The sequence below is a fragment of the Helicoverpa armigera genome, chromosome 16, assembly GCF_030705265.1.
Source record: "Helicoverpa armigera isolate CAAS_96S chromosome 16, ASM3070526v1, whole genome shotgun sequence".
NCBI lineage: Eukaryota > Metazoa > Arthropoda > Insecta > Lepidoptera > Noctuidae > Helicoverpa > Helicoverpa armigera.
The window spans coordinates 6,189,141-6,211,393 of NC_087135.1; the positions used below are offsets into that span (position 1 = coordinate 6,189,141).

At 35.5% G+C, this 22,253-nt stretch overlaps 1 protein-coding gene and 1 long non-coding RNA gene across 2 annotated transcripts; both read left to right on the forward strand.

The window, feature by feature from the left end:
- The first annotated feature begins 16,356 nt into the window (after positions 1 to 16,356).
- On the forward strand, positions 16,357 to 17,675 carry LOC110376498 (uncharacterized). Its single transcript, XM_021334993.3, has 3 exons — positions 16,357 to 16,725; positions 16,848 to 17,031; positions 17,391 to 17,675. Exons 1-3 carry the CDS (start codon positions 16,468 to 16,470, stop codon positions 17,672 to 17,674), a joined length of 726 nt encoding a protein of 241 aa, XP_021190668.3. The 5' UTR covers positions 16,357 to 16,467; the 3' UTR covers position 17,675.
- A 734-nt stretch (positions 17,676 to 18,409) lies between these two features.
- On the forward strand, positions 18,410 to 21,891 carry LOC110376493 (uncharacterized). The gene is made up of 3 exons (XR_010277284.1): positions 18,410 to 18,742; positions 20,860 to 21,049; positions 21,556 to 21,891. It is a non-coding gene; the product is annotated as an uncharacterized LOC110376493 (long non-coding RNA).
- The last annotated feature ends 362 nt before the right edge of the window (positions 21,892 to 22,253 follow it).

Below are 22,253 nucleotides of genomic sequence, written 5' to 3' on the forward strand. Positions count from 1 at the left end.
CATTCTTTATTGATGTAGTTTTATGGAAATCACTCCTTGTATGCTAGTGTTAAAGACCCTAAGCATGGTTCATGGCTGCACATTTTTTTATTTTTTCAAGTAAATGAAATGTTAGATAAATGTGTTAAATTGAAACTTTCTTACGATAATTTTGTATCGAATGTACCAATGTGGTCTTGGTTTGACCAATTACTTTCGTGTTTGATGTCAAATTAGGAGCATTGACAGCTGTGTCGTACTGCGGTTACCAATCAGGCTGCAATGCGAGCTAATTACTGCATGCAATATCCCTTTAGGATTGCTCTGTGTGGCATTTATACTGCAGTCCAGTTATGTAATGTGGTCGAGATTTTTGTTATTCTCTCTCTGAAACTGCGTGTATGTTATGGTCTTAATTGCGTTCAAATGGTTAACTCTTTAATTTTTTCTGTACCTAACATGGCGATCTAAATGCAAATAAGATTTTACCTAGAGTTACAATAAAATATTTTCCCGTTCTTAACATATGAAAGCGCCTCAACAGCAAATATACGCCTAGATTCAGACACGTGACCAGACTGCAATTTCATTGCTTCCAAAATACGTTACCCATTTTGAATAAATTCTCAAATATCAGCAGAGAAACGTCCAAACCAATTATGTGGAATGACCAGGCCATAATCGTTTGTTAGTGGATTGAATGAGTCGTCAGGGGTTCTGCGTCTTGTCGGATTGTCATCGGGTGCTAAACTAGTTGTCTTGTTTGCGTTGTAGGTGAGCCGTGTTGACAGTTAACACGAGGCTGTGTCAACTGACATGCCCTCGTCTTATTTGCGAGATACAGCTGAATCACAGCTGGTTGTTGGACTAGGGAGATATTGTTGATAGAAGGTCTGGTTGCTTTTCGAAATCAGGCTCTGGGAAAATATTTTTTTTTCTACTTATAAATAAAACTACACATTTATTTGAAATGCTCTTGTGAATCTTCTATTGTGCCTTAAACCTAGACAAAACCATAAAAATATAACAAAGGATCACACATCCAAAGTACAGTCGCACAAAAAAGTCTCCAACATTACTATCAGTTGAATACAAACTTCACATACCTTTGTTAGCTACAAGAGCACTGGCGTATCGATGAGCTGACGTCACATAAATCTTTAAAGACTCACTCAGCCCGTATTATTAGAGTTCACAGACCATCTTCTGCGACAGTCCAACTAGTTTGCGCTGTAATAGCGAGTCGGTATAAACTGGAGTCAGCTGACACATGTCACTGAGGTAACGAGCACAGAATGCGGACCCTCTGTTTTCCAACAAAACACTGTGTCACATCTACAGTAGCTAGCAGATTAGATGAAGCTGGTTCCGTGTTAGTTTGCATTAAGTTTTAGCTTCGAACACATTAAATCTGAGATTACTTTTCAGATTATGCTGTACAGGATACAATATCATACATGTTGTATCTGGTAGCCATTACAACCAATGATGACTGGTACATGCGTTAGTTATGTTTGAAAAACTGGATATCTTCGATGGCGACTAAAGCTTATTAGATGAAACGACAATTTTTTTTCAATAAATTTATCGATGGCGTATCTATGAAATAATGGGAAGTACTTACTGAAGAAAAACATGTCTTTATAAGTTTATAATTGGTTAGAATTGCATGTATCGAATTACTTTTTTCCTGATAAGACAAACGCAGTCAACGCTTTCCGCATGCTCTTGAAACTAATAAGCTAATAAGACAATCAATCAAAACAAACTCTAATTCTATTTATTTTATTTCTACTCTTGAATGTTCAGAGCGCAGAAAACCTTTACAGGCTGACTGCCACAATAAAACCAAGGAAACATTTTGCTAGTATTAAGAATTCAATTCAGAGGTTACCAATGTTTGTACGAAATGTGGCCCACATTGTGGAATACAAATGAAATGAGCTAGCTGCGCCAGTTCTCCGATATTAGAAATAACAAGTTGCAGCACGTAGGTATGCACGCCCACGACGCCGCATTATGTACCAACATGTGTTAGATAAACAAATTAAAATTTTGCACACAACACGTGCATTTTTTGGTGAAATATGTAGATTGTTTTCTCAAGTTGATCTTTGGGATTTTGGTTTTTCCGAAATAAAATTTCATAAGGTTTTGATAAATGAAGTCCCAAGATCCGGAAATCTTAATCATATCATTAAATCTAAATTATTGAATGTGTAGGTAACAATACAGATTGAATTACTCTTATGACGCTCTTGTGATCTTAGCCTGATTAATTGTGGTTAAGATTAAATTAAATCACATAATTACTAAGATTGTTTATCAGGCTCTCTTTTACCTCTCGGATATGGAGAACGGTTTTGTGGGGAGAACTATCATGTTTCTAGTGCTAAAGTGTAAATGCAAACTATGATGCCTGAGTCAAGCGAGGCTTACGTGGGTTTCCTAATGGATAGGGCATCGGACCCCTGTGGGGGAAAATTCTAAGTGTTAGTACCATATAAATAAATATTTCAATTGCAGGAAACTGCTGTAAATATACATAGTGACATCGTTGATAAAATCCCTAGAAGCGCTAGTATTTCGAAAATAAACTGTTAAATCTAAATCGACAAACAGCGTGTACTATTCAAGAGAGACCTTTGCTTCCAACGGTATGGCGTATACCAAACGAATGCCATGCTGAAAACTGTGAGCTTTAACGAAACTGCATCCCAATTCATGAGAAATTAGCACCGAAATTTCTAAAGTTCGCTTTTCACTAGCATTTAGGTGGAAGCCAGTGACGGTTGTAATTTAGAGCGACTAGATGTGACATCGAAATGGGTCAAGAGCCCACATTCACTCACTGTTGCACCGGTGTGTAATTTGTACACCCGCTATCCCGACCTGTAAGCTCCCCATTACACAAACGGTGGCATACATTTTAATGTAACCACGCTGCGTGACATTACAGGCGACGTATATGCCCTTATCTTCACTTTATTTTTTTCTCTTTACTATAAATTCAAAGGAGTTTGCCGTGTACTCTATAAATATTAAATAAAATGTTGTACGAGTTCTGAAGTTTGGTTTTGCGAGTGGAAGTTTTTGGGGTTTATAAGTGGCAATTTGCCAGCGACGTCTCCATCTTAAATATGATTTAAAAACGAATTTTATAGCAAAATATCCAGAGATCAGCATAGAAATAGGGCACATTAGAATAAAAAAATTGGATAGCACGCTATCGTAAAATAGATAAAATGATTTATGCCTTTCGATTCCCCTAACCAAAATATTATAACACAAATGCTATTTTGTCGATTTCCATTGGAATTTCCATCTCCCTGTCAAGGATACGGCTTTATATTTGGCCGGGAGTTGGAGAATGCATTTTCTCGTAGGGTAAGAGGTCAATAAGCGTTAGGGGAGGAAAGTTTCCTCGAACCCCTTACAACTGTCAACGCGAGTTATTCACCCCACGTCAACTGGGGTTAAAAAGTTATCGCCACGGCTCAATAGGAGAAAGTAATAGACGTCCATGGAGTTATAGCTCAAGTTAAAACTTTTACTAGATATACAAAAAAAAAAATGTTTGCTAGTTTGGTCAACCCCGTGGTATCCCTAGGGTCGGAACTAAATCTCTGATGTCAACGGATAGTTCTATCAACTGTCGGTGAAATGGGATTCGAACTTTGAATTAGGTTTCCAAGTTAAGAGTATCTTTGCGTTCTTATTTGTTTGTTGGTAAAAAGTCAAAGGGGAAGCAAAATCAATGTGACTTTGATCAGTCAAAGTCATATGAATACCTATGTTGATTGAATCAGTCATTTACGTGATTCTTTACCCACAATCACCCCACTTGAAATGACGTCATTGTTACATGCTTGTAGGAGTTGCATCCTACGTAAGCATTGTACCATAACTGCATTTACGTGGGAGGATAATCCCTGTGTTGTACTGGAAAGATGAACACAATATGCTGCCAGACAAATTGACCCACACTACTGACGTATGTAACCCCTTTGTGTACGCCAACGCTTATCATTTCAGTTTATGAGTTGGCTAGACTTTGAGTAGACTTCGTAGAATTCATTATGCTGAAAAAATATTAGCAATACACCAATTTTTACCTGACTTGCCAGAAAGGAGGAGGCTTTCAATTTGTTCGAATCTTTGTTGACTGTGTGTTTGTCATAAACTTATAATCTGGATTAACCACGACTGGACTATCTTTGTATGGTTTCCTGGCACGGTAATTATCCCTTATATATTTTGTAATTATATCAATTAGCTTAAATATAAATCGCAATTCATAATACCAGTAATACAAAATACAATTTCACTTACACATACATACATAGCAAGCATGTAAGTAGGTATATAAAAGTTAATATGGCCGATCCATTTCCATTTGCTCGTAAAATGTTTGCGATAAACGCTAAAAGGATTATTAAACAGCTGCTAATTACTGGACGTATAAAAAGTAATGTATTATTATTATCTCGGTTACGTTCACAAGGGGATGGTAGGACTACTGCTGTTTGTTATACTCGTAATGGACTTTACCTGTATTGATGGGTGAAATATCTCAGTTCTCGTGCCCTTTTTGTTTAATGGTTGTGGGTAACAAATCTGGAGTTCCCTAGGGTGGTGCAAAGGGATTACCCTATGGAATGGATTGCGTGGACTTCGTGTTAAATAGGCGTGTCTATTAGGAAAGGCTTTTTTTCAAATGCATTCAAATATACTGAAACAATACTGAAACCGACCCCAACGTAGTTGGGGAAAAAGGCTCGGAGGATGATGATTCAAATTCAAATATATGTTTGTGAATCTACGCTTTTAAGTCATGGCTATATATTGCAGTAAAATATGTATAACAAGTCTATGCCTATAAATATTTAGGTAGATAAATATATTTAGGTAGCCGTAGCATTTTTTTTGCGTTGCTCGCAATTAAGTCAAAAGATTATGAATATGAGTAAACTATTGTTAATGAAAGACGACTCAAGTTATATCTGCTGCACTGTCTTATTATAAACGTATTGCATAGCAGGGTTTTCTGTTGCAGTAGTTCACGATGCAGGTTTCTAGCGCTAATCTTCAAAGCCGCATTATCCGAATATTGTGACGTTCACCTTAAATTCAATTATACCTATATGAAAATCTATGCAATGTCATCTACTTAAATGCTTAGATTTGATTATTTATTATTTATTTGTACGGCATATTTGGATAAGATAAAAAAGTGAGTAAAGGTAGATGTTTAGGTAGGTACAATGTACATTTCATTAATTACATAAATCAATTAGGTTTTCCCGTGGATTTTATTTTACTGGTTTTAGCCGCATTTTGTTTTGATTCGATTTCAAGATATGGTTGTAGATAACAATAAAAGTTTTACCTCGGAAAGTGGTCTATCAAATTATTATTTCCACATGTGAGGGAATTTTCACATGAATTCAATGTCTCGTGAAATTTCCGTGAAACAATGAAGCATTTTCCGGTTAATTGTCACAATGCCATTTCTATTCCGAGTACAAATAATCTGCAACATAGATGTGTCCGAATTTTGTTCGGTAGCAATATTTTAGACTGGATATTCAATTGAATCGCTATATTGCACGTATCGTGTGATTTAGCTGATGTCACCGATTTTGATACAAGCAATTTATGTAAGCATTTTAGGTTTTCAATATTTTTTTCAGTTGTACATGGATATATGTAGATACATGTGAAATGTGTATGTACATTTTAGCAGAGATTGCAAATTTTAGCGTGGATTTTTTGACAAGGACGATAATAATAACAAACCTATGACCATTAAAGGATCATTTAAGTGTATACTATTCTTCGAGTGAAAACCACATCACATCATCTTGCTGCTTTCATAAACAACCAATTTTAAGCTTTCTGCCAGATACTATATCTACATTTTATACCAGATCAGATTACAATGTTACAACTTAGTGTTTAGAATGAATTGGCATACTCTGATACAATGCTGTATCGATATCCAAAGCTATTGATTCCTCGTTTGCTGTAACAGTTGCTCTTAAATTATTAGCGAGCCCAGCCCTAATTATTGGTGCGCGTTGCAGCCAATAGGCCAAACGGTTCCAGGTTTCGAGGCTAGTTAATTGTAGAACACAGGCCATTGCCGCGCCATAAATCTCCGTCGACTTAACGTCGGCACTGTGAAATATTAACCGCACGCTCGTTTTGACGCCCCGCGCACACTACACTAAATAAATAATAAAATATCACTGGAAGAGCTTGTTAATATTTTTATACGCGCACCTTCATTAAGAATGCCATTGTTTTTGTGTTCTTGCACATTAATTTTAGCTCTGTGTTTTCGCCGCTATTTATTAGGTGCGTCTGTGCTCGCAATATGTAACCAAAATCTTGATTGCAAGATGCAAGCTCAAAAACGCGAATGAATACCATATTGAATGTAAACTTCTTTCATAATGATTTGAACACTTATCTGTGTGCACTTTGGTTTAATTTCATGACGCATTTGATTGATTCCTAATCAATCTTTTGATAAAGTTGCAGTTGTTACATAATATTGTATCATATCTAGCATTATTAGCATAATTCTCTGCGAGCTCAAATTATGACTTTACTATGCATACGGCGCCGGTTCGTGGGAGGGGTGGTTTAGCATCAATCAAGGAATTAGGACGCTAATCTCATTTGTCCGTTTATACTGCTCGGTCCCTCACGACTATGCGTGAGCATTTGCAATGATAATCACGCGATACACATCGTGAATAATAAGTTATGCACATACATTAAATTACACTAACTTTTTAACGAGTGACCCATTTCCCTTTATTAAACATACCGATAGTTATTATCATAATTAATAAAACGGTTTATAACTGGCATTTGCAATGTAAATAAAGGTAGCAAGTTTATGAAATTCTTCAGCTACACAATATAAAGTGTTAGTAAAGTGTAAAAGTTCTAAATGCTATTGTTACAAGAAAGCCTTTGCTAGTTATGTAAGCGTAGGATATTCAAGAAATATTCGTTTAAGGTATGCTTCGACGGGCCAATAATGTTTGTGTAGAATATTTTTCCAGGGGTTCTATAGAAATATTCATACAAAGCATACCAGAAATTCTTTGCGTTGTGCGCGTTGTCATCGCTGCGTATCAGTCGACGCTGCCTTTATCGAATGAAAAATGACAAAAATGTTACTTAATTTTTGCCTGTAGGTATCTCTTGATGTTGGTCTGTCTATAATTGACAAGTGTTGATAAGCATACCTGTATCGATAACAGATATATCTTGTTTTTATGTGCAACCAGAAAAGCATTTGTTGATTTCTTTACACATTTTTACGAAAAACGATGCTTCCCCAATTGTCACCGGTTTTGCGTGAAAATTCAGAGGCCATTTCGAGTGTTGCCTAGCACCGCTACAGGCTATAAGTTAGGCCAATCACATAAAAGTGACGAGAGGCCGAGTGATATATGAGTGAGGCTTCGAGGCGATCCATACGTTCAGTTTTTACGGAACCCCCGGCAATGATTGATGTAGCTGACATTGACCCGAATCGATAACCGACATCCACTGAATTGGGAGGTACTTTATTCTGCTAATCATTCATTATTGGTAAACTTTTCTTGATTCACCTGCTAAATATTTTTCGTAACCGTTTTTGTACTGCGTTTTTCTTTTCGCAAAAGTAACATTTATTTAATATATTTTACATATTATGTTTTTTTTTTATATAGTCAGATACTTAATTAACGGTGAGATATGTACAAAATAATTGAACACCTCGTAAAATACCGTATCTCCAGTCTCTTGCAAATAAAGTACGCAACGACTCAGAATTAATGTGTTTAAATACCTAATAAATTATCAAAGTAGGTAAATAAAAATACCTATATAGATACCTATCTGTATTTAAATATCTAGCATGTTTAATTTGCGTGATAGGCAAACGAACCTTTAATCAAGGGCGATAATTTAAATCTGTTATCTCAATGTACTAGCGTAGTACTTATATTGAAAGTAATCTTGCTCTATTTGATTTGTAGATTTAGGTATTAATAACACATATGGTGAAATATTGAATTTGATGTACTTAATTTACGCTTTATTGAGATAAATGGCTTCATTTTCTTTACATGTGACGTAAGACATTTTTACATTTTTCAGTTAAATTACAGGATCATTTGTAGAATATTTCAGTAGAAAACGGAGTGATTGGTGCATCAAAGCTGTATCAAAGCTGTAATAATAAAACATATAAAAATTATTTGACAGGGGTAATTATAGGCTAGTTAATTTTTTTCTGCAGGTATAGTTTTAAAACTGCCTCTATAAGTCTTATTTTCAGCTACGACTTCTTTCTTGTTCTATTCTTGAACAGTGTCTATGGAAACATGCAAGCTTAAATTAAATAAAGGGTAGTTCCAAATGACGTCAGCGAGTGGCAATCCCGAATTCCGTGATTCATAACTCAAGCACGTTGCATTGTTTACTCCATTCCACGACGCATATTTATATCGGGAACCTCGGGTGACCCATTTACTGTGACAAAGTTGCGCTCTGGGGTAGTGAACCCTAAATGTACATTGTAGGTAAACACTATCATAGAAGTAGGTTTTATAGATACGGAAGGAATGTATAATAATGGGTGCTTACTGATTAAAAAAATATGAACGGATAGATAAATTGAGATAACGCAATTTACGTCATAATAGATTAAATAACTATTGTTTTATTTTGCCACTACAGCAAATGCCAATAACTTTGATGTGCTTTCTTAAAAACGAATTATAGGTATGTGTTCTTAAAACTGACTGTTGTAGATTTTGTTACAGTTAAAATCATAAAATGAAAGTTGTAAAGTACCTAGGTACTGTAACCATCAATTACCTGTTTAAATTACTTTATAACAGACACAATCAGTATATAAGTTGATGTGATTCGACAAACGACATACACGGTGACAAATATGTCTCGTCTAGAATAATTCAAATTGATTTGTATTAGTTTACGAAGGACATTAAGTCTAGACAGAAACTTATGTAAGTCTCAATTAAATATTCAAAATATTTTCTCTAAACAAAACATTACAATATCTCTGAACAATTTACACAGGCTTTATACTAGGCTGACAATTAGAACGCACTGAATAGCTTTGAAGATTTGCGCGATTGTTATTTTGAGTTTAGTGTAACTGTTAACTTTACAGCTGCTATAAATTGCCAAGTTTATTCATCGCTTCTCCTCGAGCATGAAACAATAAACTCAAAGGCCTTTTCGACATCCTACGTCATAAATATCGAGTTACTATAAGTGCGAATAATATTTGACGAAATTACCACATAACGTTATGGGTTTGACTTAGAGTAGCACACTACAAACTTTTCGTCGGCCGATAGTGTGTTGGGGCTCATAAATCAGTATGAAGAAGATTGTTAGTACGCACATTACAAAGACCAGATAATCAGCCGGAATTAGACCGACTGAAGCTTTGTTTGGAACCAAGATTTTCATAAAAAAATAAACAACTGCCGACTTTGAGTCTGCAGTGCGCGGGAACGCATCAAGAACATTTTATTTGTAGAGTAGTCATTAGTTTTGTTACTACTTCTGATATATGAATTATATGCTTTTATTATATACCTTACCTCAATATACTTATCTTGAACAATGTCCATGTTACTGGCAAAAACGAGGGCTGAGTATTCTGTTTTGCAATTCATTTCAAAGGAATGAATAGGTACAACTAGAAGATACAGCAAGTACCTTTTCAATTGTTCTGTTCTTAAGTAAAACGGAATAACGATTGTTCGATATTGCTCTTTTAGTATCTAAAGGCGCTCAGTCCTTAGTGTTATCTTTTAGAAAGCACTTATATAATGAAAGAGAACGGAGCGCTTTGGACAAAATGCGGGTAGTTCGGAAGGTCTAGAGCTTACAGCGTAATACTGATTTTATTTTAGTAAGTATACCACTTAATTGATTGGAAAATAAAAGAGGAAAAGCTTTTATGCGGTAAGACTTTCTGCTCAAGAAATGGGTCAGAAAGACTTGCTCATTCTGACCACACGTGTCTTACTTCTGATTAGTAATGGAACTTAATAATTAGTCTAAAACTAAATTCTGAAGCCTTTAAATGACATCCGAAGCCCTATTAGAACCCTGAACAATTACTTAGCACTTATATGATTAGGGGCTGTACGTAATCCCAAACTAAATAATTCCCAACTGTGCTCTATATCCATTATACAGCAGTAACAATGTACATCTCTGTATAATATAAAGCCAATGTAACCTCAACTACAACTCTGCACTGACCACGAAATTTAACATCACTCACGGCTTGCCACAGCAATTACAAACTTATTATCTAAGCCGTAGGGTTGTGTATGTATCGCGGGGGTGTTGGAGGAAACTTCAGAAGTTCATTAAGACGCTACGGTTTGCCTGCACCGGTCAAAGTTGGGCTCTCAGACATGCTCGAGCACCTTTAGATGCCGTCTTAATTGTTGCTAACTAAAGATGTACCTACCTCCAGCACTTTCGTTATTTTATCTCGAAGAAGCTTAGTGAGTTACAAGTCACACTTTTACGCGAGTTGCTAAGTATTGGCAGAGTTCCGTGTAACTTTTATATTACAGCGTATTTGGACTTACGTTGCAATGTTTTTCGTGGAAAATTCAGTTTGCCTCGATATAATGAATACAGATGAACTTCTCTTAAATTAATGAATTTAATTATAGCACAAACAGACCCTAGTCCCTAGCCGACAGGCCAAAAGAAAATTTTAAACAATGAAAATTTTCCTTTTGCCCTTATCTCGTTATAATGAATACCTTCGAAGGATTCTTTCCGCATAGTTCTGATAAAGAGGAGCGTCGAAACTTCAAATTAAGATTCTTCGAGTTCCGCGCAAGGGAATAAGATTAATGAAGGATGGCACCTGAGGGTCGCCGCCCCACTAACGATAGCGCCGGGTCAGAGGGGAAATAACTGTTAAAAATAATAAGCGGAAAAACTCCTCATAGATAGCCGACTATACAAAGGATAGACGGTCATAAATTGCGAAAATGAATCCTCAAAAAGAACATCAAATTCCTAATGGAATGTTTACAACTCAAGAAAATGTTATATCATTAACTATCCAATAACTAAAACTTAATGCCAAATGGTGATGGACATGAGATTAAAGTTAATTGAAAAATGTTAAGTGTCAACATTCAGTAGTATTTACTTCTAAGCGCAGCGAATAGGTAAGAGAAATAGTTTTCTATTCAGCCCCGCTATTCTGGCGCACTAGAGCGTGCGTTAATAAGACAATAAGTATGTGTCTCAAACAAAGAGAATAATAACAGCGCATAATGGCGAATGAGAAAATTGCTCGTTGACTGCCACTAGCCTGAATATCACAATGAGACGAGACAACAATGGCCCAGGACCTATATTCTCGGCCTAGCTTGCGAACTTAATGAAACAAAAACTGCTTTGGAACTTGAACAGAGGGTGTACGCAAATTGAAGGAGAACGAGGCTGTTATAGACTTGGCAAAGTTAATGTAACGTTCTTTGTCAAGCGCACGTTTTTATTCCCTCTGCTATGTATAGATTGGGTGTACCACGAATGGAGTGCGGCTTAATCAAAGACCTCTATTGTTAAGAATAGTTTCCACAATGTTGGCGGTATTTCATCGGGTTCGTCTATATTTCATATATTCTGTTGAAACAATGCAGTGGTAACATTTTGAAACGAGTTTCTCTTGAATATCGAGTTGTGCATCTGTATGTGTGGCTACATGGTATGCATATTATACAGTATCATTGACTTATACTGCTGTAGTAAATATATAGGTGCAGTTATTTACAGGAGACTTGCGTGCTTTATGTATATTTGTAGTGTTAACTTCAACACAGCTACTGATATAGATCAGAGGCTCACAATAAAAGCTAACAATGCACAAATCAGCTGACAATGTAACTATCGACGCAGCCGTAGTTTATACGCAGTTTCATCCAACTATAGTGCACTAAAGCTGTGCTCGGACGGATTTTTATTACTTTTTGCATGTCAACCGTGAAGTTTATGGACGCAATTATTGTTGAAACACGCGGTGAGATTTATAGCAACAATCATGGTGACGCCTGGATAGTGTGGCGCAGATTGTTTGATCATCATTAAAATATCGCCGAACTGACCGGTTTTTGTTTTTCAACTTGGTTTATTATGCATGTGTCAGGTTTGAAGTCCCTCAAGGATAAACGGAATTGCAGCTGGGTCAAAAATTTATTAAAAAACTACGAAAAAAAATCAAATCAAAAATAAACATACCAAAACTCGTCATGTAGGTAGATTTCTCAAAAACATCACCCGTTACCAAACTTGCTAAATCAATGCAGCTACATACTTTATGAAACTTCCAAGTATGAGAATGTTGTTCAAGAGACGATACATCGTTTAAACGGAAAACACATATGTGAGAGAAAGTTTAGCAACTTCAAGGAATCTTGAAAGCCGTTAAGACCCCGACATCTCATTGCGCGGGAAAACAAGACAATGCTTTTAACAGATTCTAATGTGGGAGGGTCCACAGCTCATATATTTACATTTTCCGTTAAGAGTTTTTCCGAAGTTTCCCGGAAATATGTATAAACATATGCAGGTCTAGAGAAAAATACGGTTATTCTAGTTTATTACACTTTATTTTTATTGATAATGGTTATGACTTGCATAAATAAGTAATAGATAGATAGCAACTATCATTTTGTTATCGAAATGATAAAAGCAATTCTTATCTGTACGTGCCCTGAAAACATATTAAAATTGGGGATATTAGGTATTATAAACCATTACAATCTAGTCGGTACATGTATCTACCTATTAATTGTAATTTTAAGCGTGTAAAGTACGAAATGCTTATTATCTGCGAAGTTTTACAATTAAAAAAAAATGGTAAATGGTTTTCTAGATTATAAATATGGCAGTTTATATACCAATATTTCAACCGTCCAATCTTACGTCTTATCACGTAAAATCTGATATGGCTACAAAGATTTGCAATGTAATCACTACGTCAACACGATTAATGAACAACAGCGGTTGTGTACGATAAGTAAATAAAAACGCTACATACTCGACGCAAATTTTTCACCTTATCAATTTGCATGTTTATAGAAATTCTTGTAGGGCCTATGTAAATTCACACGTCCACCATAAATGATTTACGTCGTAATGAAGATCATGAATCAAGCGGCATCGTGACCGCCCGTAATTGCTTTGCCAATCGAATTAATTCCTTCGCTTAGTATTTTACGATACAGTTTTTGTAATTGATTCCACCGGCTTATCAATAAGTTTAAAATGTGTTTATAGTGGTCATATTTTTGAATGTTTATTGTTTAACGTTATGTAATGTTGTTCGGAATTTATAACAATTGCTAGTGTTCGTGTATCATGGGGTATATGAAGTTTATTGCTGTTTGATAAATGTTTCTTTGTTTATTGGCGGCGGGATCTCTATTTTCTATGGTGTTATCGTTTTTGCTCGACTCCCTCCAGTTAAAGGAGGTAATACAACTACTACAAGGAGGCAATGTCATAACATTTGTTGGTATATTGCATTCTTATGTTGAATGTATGTTATTTCGTTATAAGTATAGGAACTGTGTAGTTCAGCCTTTAAAGGTGAGAACATAAAAGTAGCATCAAATATCCATCTAATTTGTGCCAACAATACCGCGAAAATTACTTATTATCATAAACCATAATGTGACTTCGTCCAACAAACATAAAAATTTTACAAGCGTCTATTTGCTCGAAATATTTTCCGGGACACTGTTAAGGTTTAGTCGAAATTATTCTTTGTATTAAGGAGACCCGAGATATTCACTTTTATTACGACAATTTCTTATATTTATATGTCAAAAAAGCAAACTCATGTACCTTTGCAGTAATAAAAGGTAATGGTGCTGCGGCCCGTCGTATCGTTTTGTCTGGCAGGTTGAATCTCTGAGGCGGAGTCATTTTGTCGAGGATTATAGCTTCATCCCCGAATGAGCATTAAAAACAACAATCTGGTCATTTTCGGACTGTCTCCGTGTAATTTCATGTTTATTAAAAGAGGGCGATGCTACACCGAGGTTAGGTGGACATGTCTATAAAGTTTAATTAGAAAAAGGTACAGGTTAAACCTTCGTACTTGTACCTAAACTAAATACTATAAGAAGCTATTTGAGTAAGAGTTAAAAGTTAAGGGTGCTCAAAAGTAGATCATTGTGCGATACGAGCCAAACATCTATCAGACATCAATTGAAGAAATACAGTACATTGTTGCTGTTTACTAATTTCAATTAGTTTGGGGTAATCATTCCATTTGACACTTTCTAACTAATCCATTTCATGTATTATTCATAATATGATAAACAATTCTCAAAGCACTTTATCACAGCACTCGTATTATTTCACATTTCCAAAGAGTAAACCAGACGTACCTAACGTTCATTTGATTACGTTATCCAGATCTGGTATCTAGTGCACCATTTGTTATACACACACTATTTGACGCTGATGGAGATTTTATCATAAAATAAAACAATTTGTTGATATTGATATGACGGCAACCATCATTACTTTTTATGATAACTACTGGATTCACGCGAACCCCATTCAATAACAATAGTAAAATATTCTAGTTTATCGGAAGCGTGTGTGGAATGGTGCACCAAGAGGAAAATAGTTTGCTTTTGTTACTATATAAGAACGCCATATTGACCTAATATTATTTCAGGGGTCATATTTTTTGGGAATAAACGTGTTTTCTTTGCTGTGAGAAGAATCAAGTGATTGTTTGATTGTATTGCTTACCCATATTAAACGTCGATGGAGAAATTATACGAACTGTGTTAATTATCTACTGACCGTCAGTTGCAGAAAGGTCTATTAAAGTTAAAGCTTCTTTAAAGCTATTGCTGACTCTTTCTTTGTCGACAAGATAAAAAGAGTGAGCAATAGATTTAATGACACTTTAATTTTAATGGGTCTTTCTGCAACTAACGGTTAGACTCGAAAGGATTTTATACTGATTTCTTATGTAGAGTCTTTAATATTAAAACTGGCATCACTTCACAAAATATGCATACTGGGTACCATGATGACGTTGGCGACACCTGCACTAAAAATGTCTTTGATAATAAAATCATGCCGTCAATACAACGAAAATAATCAGATCGCAATTCATGAGTCGATAACCTTAGCAATACGGTACGGATTTTAGTTGTTTTATGAATAAAATCAACTTACCTAACACTGAAATTAATCCATTGTATCGATAAGTGTGTATGTGACTTCATAAAAGTATTTATTATGTGATATATGTTTTACAATTTAAAATAGTGATGGCATCGTAACAAAGTATTTGAGTTTTATTGCTTTGATGTCTGTCCAATAATGTCTTTGTGATTGTCATACGTATAAAACGTGTATTCCTGAAATGAGATTATGAAACTGCGTGACTAGTTTAAACACCTATGAAAATCCGATTTACCATTTGCACTATCTACGAGTATAAAATTCTTAGTAATTCTATCAAATACCCAAATTGTGGTGATTACATAATTTATGTTACCAATATTTTTACAGCAAAACATTTTACACTCGTTTTTTTTTTGTAGCTGTAAGCCAGGTGTGTTTTTGTTTAAAACAAAACAAAGGTGAAATTGAATGCCGATCACATATTTTTTGGTTTTTGGACGCTGAAAAGGCTTTTTTTATTTTGAAATGAAGTTTGCCTTTCCGCGCGACATCGTCGACAAGGGATCGCGCCATGTGTGTACGCTTGCGATCCGCTTTTTCACGCTCCCATAACTGAATTACTGATACACAAACTTGTTTATGTGCATCCTAGAATCTTTAATACTTGGGAATAAAGTTGAAAATTCTAGTTTAGAACTTTGCATAAAAGTTTGTGCTAAACGGGAAACTCTCAAACGTCCCGTGGGCCCGTCCGGCCGGCATTGCGCGAAACATTGGATTCTCTTCAAATATTAATTGTTCAGCATGCGTCAGTAAGATTTTAACTTTGGAGATGCCTTTATAATTAATTAAACTATTTATAATTCTGAGGGTGGGTCCTTAAGAGCAGTTGATAACATTTTTTAAAGATATCTCTGTCTTTTTGCTGATCCCTACATAGTCACAAAGTTAATTACTGAAAAACCATGGGATAAGATAACAATGATACTATATATTTTTTAAGAAGAATTAAGAAGAATGATATATAATAATAAAAAGCAAAAGCATTACCTTAGATTTCAGACTGTTGCAATATTTTGCGTGACATGGAATGTTAATGATTTACAGTTTGTCATTTGTGTTGACAACTTTTTTGACTGTTACTTTAATACTTTAACGCAATATTTGTACTACAATAATGTTACAAGTAAATGATTTACAATAAATGATTACAGATGTATCACATGTAAATTAAAGAGTATTGCAATGCATTATGCTAATAAGGTGTGTGATCTTGAATGTGGAAAAAAACCGGTCAAGTGTACGCACGAATTCGTGGGCCCAGTAAAGATAGTGTTAGTTGAATCAACTGCAGTTGACTATCAACGCAAAATCTGGGGTTCAGCTGCATTTACATTGGCCACGATGTTAATGGGAGCTACCGTTTTCGCAGTATTTTTGTTTACTTTGTCCTTTAAATTACCATTGTTCGTTAATTTGCACGTGGTGCTATGTACTATGGGAGTAAGTTCTTGTCATACAGTGTATTTATGTATTAGATGCCAATTTGTTGAATTTACTATTTTACTTGGTTTATGTTCAGGCGACTGTTCTTTTTGTTATTTACATAATAATATTTGTTATAGTTTCACTTATTTACGACGACTGGGATTCTGATGTTCAGTTCTTTATTTGGTGGATCAATGCACCTGACACCAGATGACAGAAAGGTGCAGCATATAATTTTAGAAGTATTTGGTTTTCTCATTGGCTGGGCTGGAATCCTCCTCATGATTGAATATCAGGAACTAACTGTGCACGCACTTACAGGTACCTATTTAAATATATAGATATATATTATACCCTCTTGTGCTTTAATAAGTGCACCAAATTTTTCATTTTTGATCTTACACCTAATTATGGTAGGTGATAGGTGGCTTGGGCGGACTAAGCACCAAGAGCCATCTCTTACAGACTACCTTAATTAATAATAATAAATATTTTTATTATGGCTTCCGTAGTATAGTGGATCTATTTACTCAACGCTATGCAAGGATATTCAATATGAATATGAGTTAAATCGGTCCAAAATTGTTAACTTGGTAGGGAAAAGTTAGAAGAGTGAAAGGTATTACGGGATGCCCTATATTTAATACATACTTGATGAAGTAAACGGTATTTCCTTTCAGGCTTGATTGGAGCAATCCTAGCAGTACTCAGCAGTGTAATTGGTCCCACAGTATATCTCACAGGTCCAAAAAAGTTTGGCCTGTTCAAGAAGAATGCGCACAGAGTCTTCGTAATACCAACTTTCATATTGTTAACCGTATGCTTTGTTCTGGGGCTAATGAAAGCAAGTTTCATAAAATGGACACCAATCAAACATTTACATTATATCTTAATTGCCTTTACCGTATTATATTCTGTAGTTACTATGGTTTCCATTATATTGAGGGCTATGTATGGCACTTAAAAGTTTGAATAGTAAACATTGTTTTATTAATAGTACCTTTTAGAACCTCCTTTATCAGAATGCAGTTCGTAGCCTATTCATTGATGGTGTGATCGTAATGTTTTATAAGGATTCCTGTATCATAAACCTGACCTAAACCTAGACCTCAGAAGTCATGGTGGCCTAGTGGGTAAAGAACCAACCTCTCGAGTACGATTCGTTTCCAGTTCAGGCAAGTACCTACGCAACTTCTCTTAGTTTGTTTGTACTTTCTAAGTATATCTTGGACACCAATGGCTGATAAAAAGGTGAAGGAAAACATCTTGAGGAAACCTGGACTATATAGTCTGAAATCACCAACCTGCATCGAGCGTGGTGATTAATGCTCAATCCTCCGTGTGAGAGGAGGCCTGAGCCCAGCAGTAGGACGATAAAAGAAGGCTGTAACAGTAACAAACCTGATACTGCAATCTACGTTGTATGTATAGGGCTCTTGCTAAAAGAGAGTACCCCGAGCACAGAATTTACGGGGCATGAGTTTTTTTTTTCAATTAAAAAATATGAATTCAGTATTTATAGAAATTATTCGGAGATGATATTAATTTATTGATAATTTTCGCAGAAAAACTGCAGAAGCATATTGAAAGTAATAAGATTGCAGTTAAACCTGCGTTGTAAAAGCCCTTTATCCATTGTTCCTTTTCTTAAAAAAATACTATCTGTGTATTACCATAAATGATCACTGTCATACAAAGATGTCAAAGACTACTGTCCAAATTGTTTTCTTATTAAATATTTAAATAGTTAAAATAAATATCGCGAACAAGCATGCCTGTGCCCGAGGACGAAGTGACTAGATTACACAAAAACAAGCAAGATGGCACCTCTGGGCCTTCATCAAAGGCCAAAAGACATAAGATGTTAAAGAGATTGCTTGCTGGTGAGACTCGTGGTGACTCCTACTGTTTAGTACTATGGTTTGCTGCGTCAAATGGAGTCACACATTCACTCCTTGGCGCTGTTATTGTATCCATAATGATATATTCATTCCATGTGGACTCGTCGCATGCCGCTGTTTTTACAATAGCTGTAAGTTTGTTCTTCCAATTTGTATGTTTAAATGAGTTATTCCCAATTTGTCATTAGTACCGATTGGTCACCAACTATTTTTTCCATACACCAAGTCCCAATTGGTCATTCGAACAAAATAAATAATTTAATATTTAAATTTTGAGTTCCGATTCGTCACCCGCATAAAATTTCACGTATCAGAGTACCGTCAGAAATAAAAGTGTTAGAAGAAATTTTAAATGAAAAACTTCGATGTAGGTAAAGGTATAGAGCTCTCATATAAATATAATAAAATTTACATTAAAACACAGGTGAAGACAACTTGGGTATTTTATAAACCCGAAAATGTGACTCGATACTTTTTGTGCCGGTAACAAAAGTACCAGGGGCCCATAACTAGCAAAGAGATTGTATACATAAAAATGATGAATGATGGTGTAAATTGGTATGTTTATCTACAATTAGGAAAAAAACGTAAAATCCTGACACTCTTGACTGCTATACTCCTGTAAGTTATGCGGTCCTAGTACACGGTGGGCAGTTCCATGGACACTCGTTGATTGGTATATTACTCATCTGATTTATGCGATCCTGGTATTTTGGTTTTGGCCGTGCGGTGTGTGACGCCGTTGAAATCGCGATTTTATTAATAGCGTCTTGCCATATTCGGAAAAAACATAATCAAAATAAATAAAAAAAAAACATATTACAATATTGTAAAGCTTATCTTGTTGACAGTACTTTTTACAAAATAAAGTACGGATGACCAATTGGGACTAAGCAAAATAAAATATTTTATTGAATGACCAACTGGGACACGTTTTTTATGGATGCCAAATCACTAAAATGACGAATCGGGCATAACTCTTTTAAATCTAGAAAAGAGGTCAACGCTTGGCTCGGTTGGTCCATAAACGGGTGACCATGACGAGTTCTTCCGTGCTTCGGAAGGCGCGATAAACTAGTGGGTCCCAGTCGTTATTTCACCATTTTTGGCAGTGGTTACAGAAGAACCAACCACCGTTTCAGCAAGAAACCAGAAAGTCTGACAACCATTCTCAGCAAGAGGTATTGGGTTGCCCGAGTAACTGTGCTGGGTTGAGGAAGTCAGATAGGCAGTCGCTCCATATATGGTTGTAGCCATGGTTGTCTGGACAGGTGTTATGTGTGTTAATAGAGGCTAATTAGAGAAGGATTATTTGCTACTGAGGTTCGATTTGAGACAATACTGCCCATGTAAAATACTTGCATGATTGGCATTAGCATTTCAAAGACGAGAAGAGACCATGCATCTAAACTTCATGCTTGAATTATCAACAGAATGATTTTATAAGGGCTGATTTTTCAATCGCCAGATAACTTTTATCTGAGGAATATTTTTAACGTTTTGGCAGCTTTTGTATGGAAAATATGTCAAACCGCCATATTTATTCCTCAGATAGAGGTTAACTGATGATTGAAAAATCAGCCCTTAGTCAATGGATTTTAGTGACTCTTCAATGTCACTAATGTCATTACTGAAAATGTCAGCAACAATCTATAGATAGATTAAGTTATATAAAATAATGCCGATTTTTGCACACATTACGCGTTATCACATGTTATAATGCAAATAGAAGAGACAGCAGACAATGTTAGTAGAATTACAGTGGGAAGTACTAATAGGGCAAGGTTCGCTTGGGGTGTAAAGACTCGAGTGATCGATAATAGTGGGGTTAAGTATTTCCAATCAGTTTACATGGCCATGCTGAAGGGCTTCGCCCGTTTGCTCATAGGCGGTGTTGTGATGTCAATAAGTCTTTATTCGTTTCACCGAGGAGACTTTCACGCAGCAGTGTTTGCTTTTGCTGTAAGTTTCCTTCCTTATCAATATTTCTCCCAACGAGTGAACTAATGCTTCGTTCTCATTGATTCTTTTTTTGCCAAAAATACTGTATGGATTTGAGAGAAATTGCGGTTTACCGGTAATATTTAGTAGAAGTCCCATCATGGGCTTCATTTAGGATGAAACATGGGGTCGCGTTTCAGTACAACCTGGTCAGCTTAGTACTAGTTTTTTTGTGGATGATTTCTTTAAATACTTTAATGCAATCGTCATTATTGTTCGTAATATTAAAGAAAACATTATTTTTCAGTATCACTTTTTTTCTGCGGAAGCGATACTGACTCTAAGTTACGTCAACGGGTGGTCAACTCCAATGCGGTGGAAGCATCGGAAATATGTTCATGCATTTCTTCAAATATGTGCACTTGTTTTCGCAGTAATTGGAACAATAGAGCTTGTGGTTGATAGAGGAAGAATAAGGGGTTTTCATGGTATAACAGGTGACTACTCATATTACGATTGTGCATTGACCGCTTTCGCCTTACTATATATCATCGGCCCTGTATTGTGCACAAATCTACGGCTATGTGTCATTGAGACAATGCAGGTGCACGCTCAAACGCTCATCTGAATGTAGGTTAGTTAGTTTCAGGTCAGTTACGCCTGTTGTTCTAAATGAATGTTAGTAGTCAACAAGAATGGTTTAGTAGGTCTTCTGCCTTATTGAAAATATTATGCTAGCTTATCTTTTTGTTCGTCATCAATATATGTAGTTTTCGTTGACGACACAAAATGAATCATTGTTTAAAAGTATTGAATTATCCCAAAGCTATTTTGTTTTTTTCTACCTATAGTTAACCTAGGTTTTCCCCGCGCATCGTTTTGTCTATTTAACACTGCACGGATTTTTCAAATCGGACTAGTAGGTAGTTTATATCATTAGTATTGATAGATGCATCAACCTGTGACATAATGTTTGTTATATTTTGTTTAAACTTTTTTCCAGGAATGCTGACACTAGTTTTAACAGTGGCAACGTTTGCAGGTGGTCCATTTGCGATAAGGAAGGTTCCCAGAGCGCATCTAGCACACATGTCATTTGGTATTCCATGTTTTGTATCATCTTCTCTATGCTTGTGTTCAGGGTTATTCAAAGACGAATTTAGGATATGGGCCGGTAAAACAGTCTTTGGAATATTATTCATTTTTGTAGTGTTTTACACATTTTTAATAACTCTTACAACATCTATAAAGTATTTACAAAAGATTTAAGTTTTTTATATTTTTTAGGTTTGTTATATTAAAATTTTGTATCTGGATAAAGGGGTTTGTTTCATTTAGTTAGCTTTTCTTTTATTTCTACAAAATACGATACTATCAATAGGGAATTGCCCACTTTTCTCAGACTAAACATGTTTTATTATCTTTTATTTCTTTGAGCCTCTGAGAGTCTTTGTCAATTGGTATTATTTTTATCAAATTGTAAAGACATGTCAAAAACCCATGCAGATTTCGAAGTTTGCTCAGCAGTTCCTACGTACATAGTTGATTGATTTTGTGTGAGATACAAATCTCAGCTTTAAGTTTGAATACTTTGTTAATCACAGTTTTATCTATCTTAACCGATTATTAAAAGTTACCTTTAATTATATTACATCTCGTTTCCAGGATCATTTTTTTTAATTCAGGTTATTGAAAGATGAA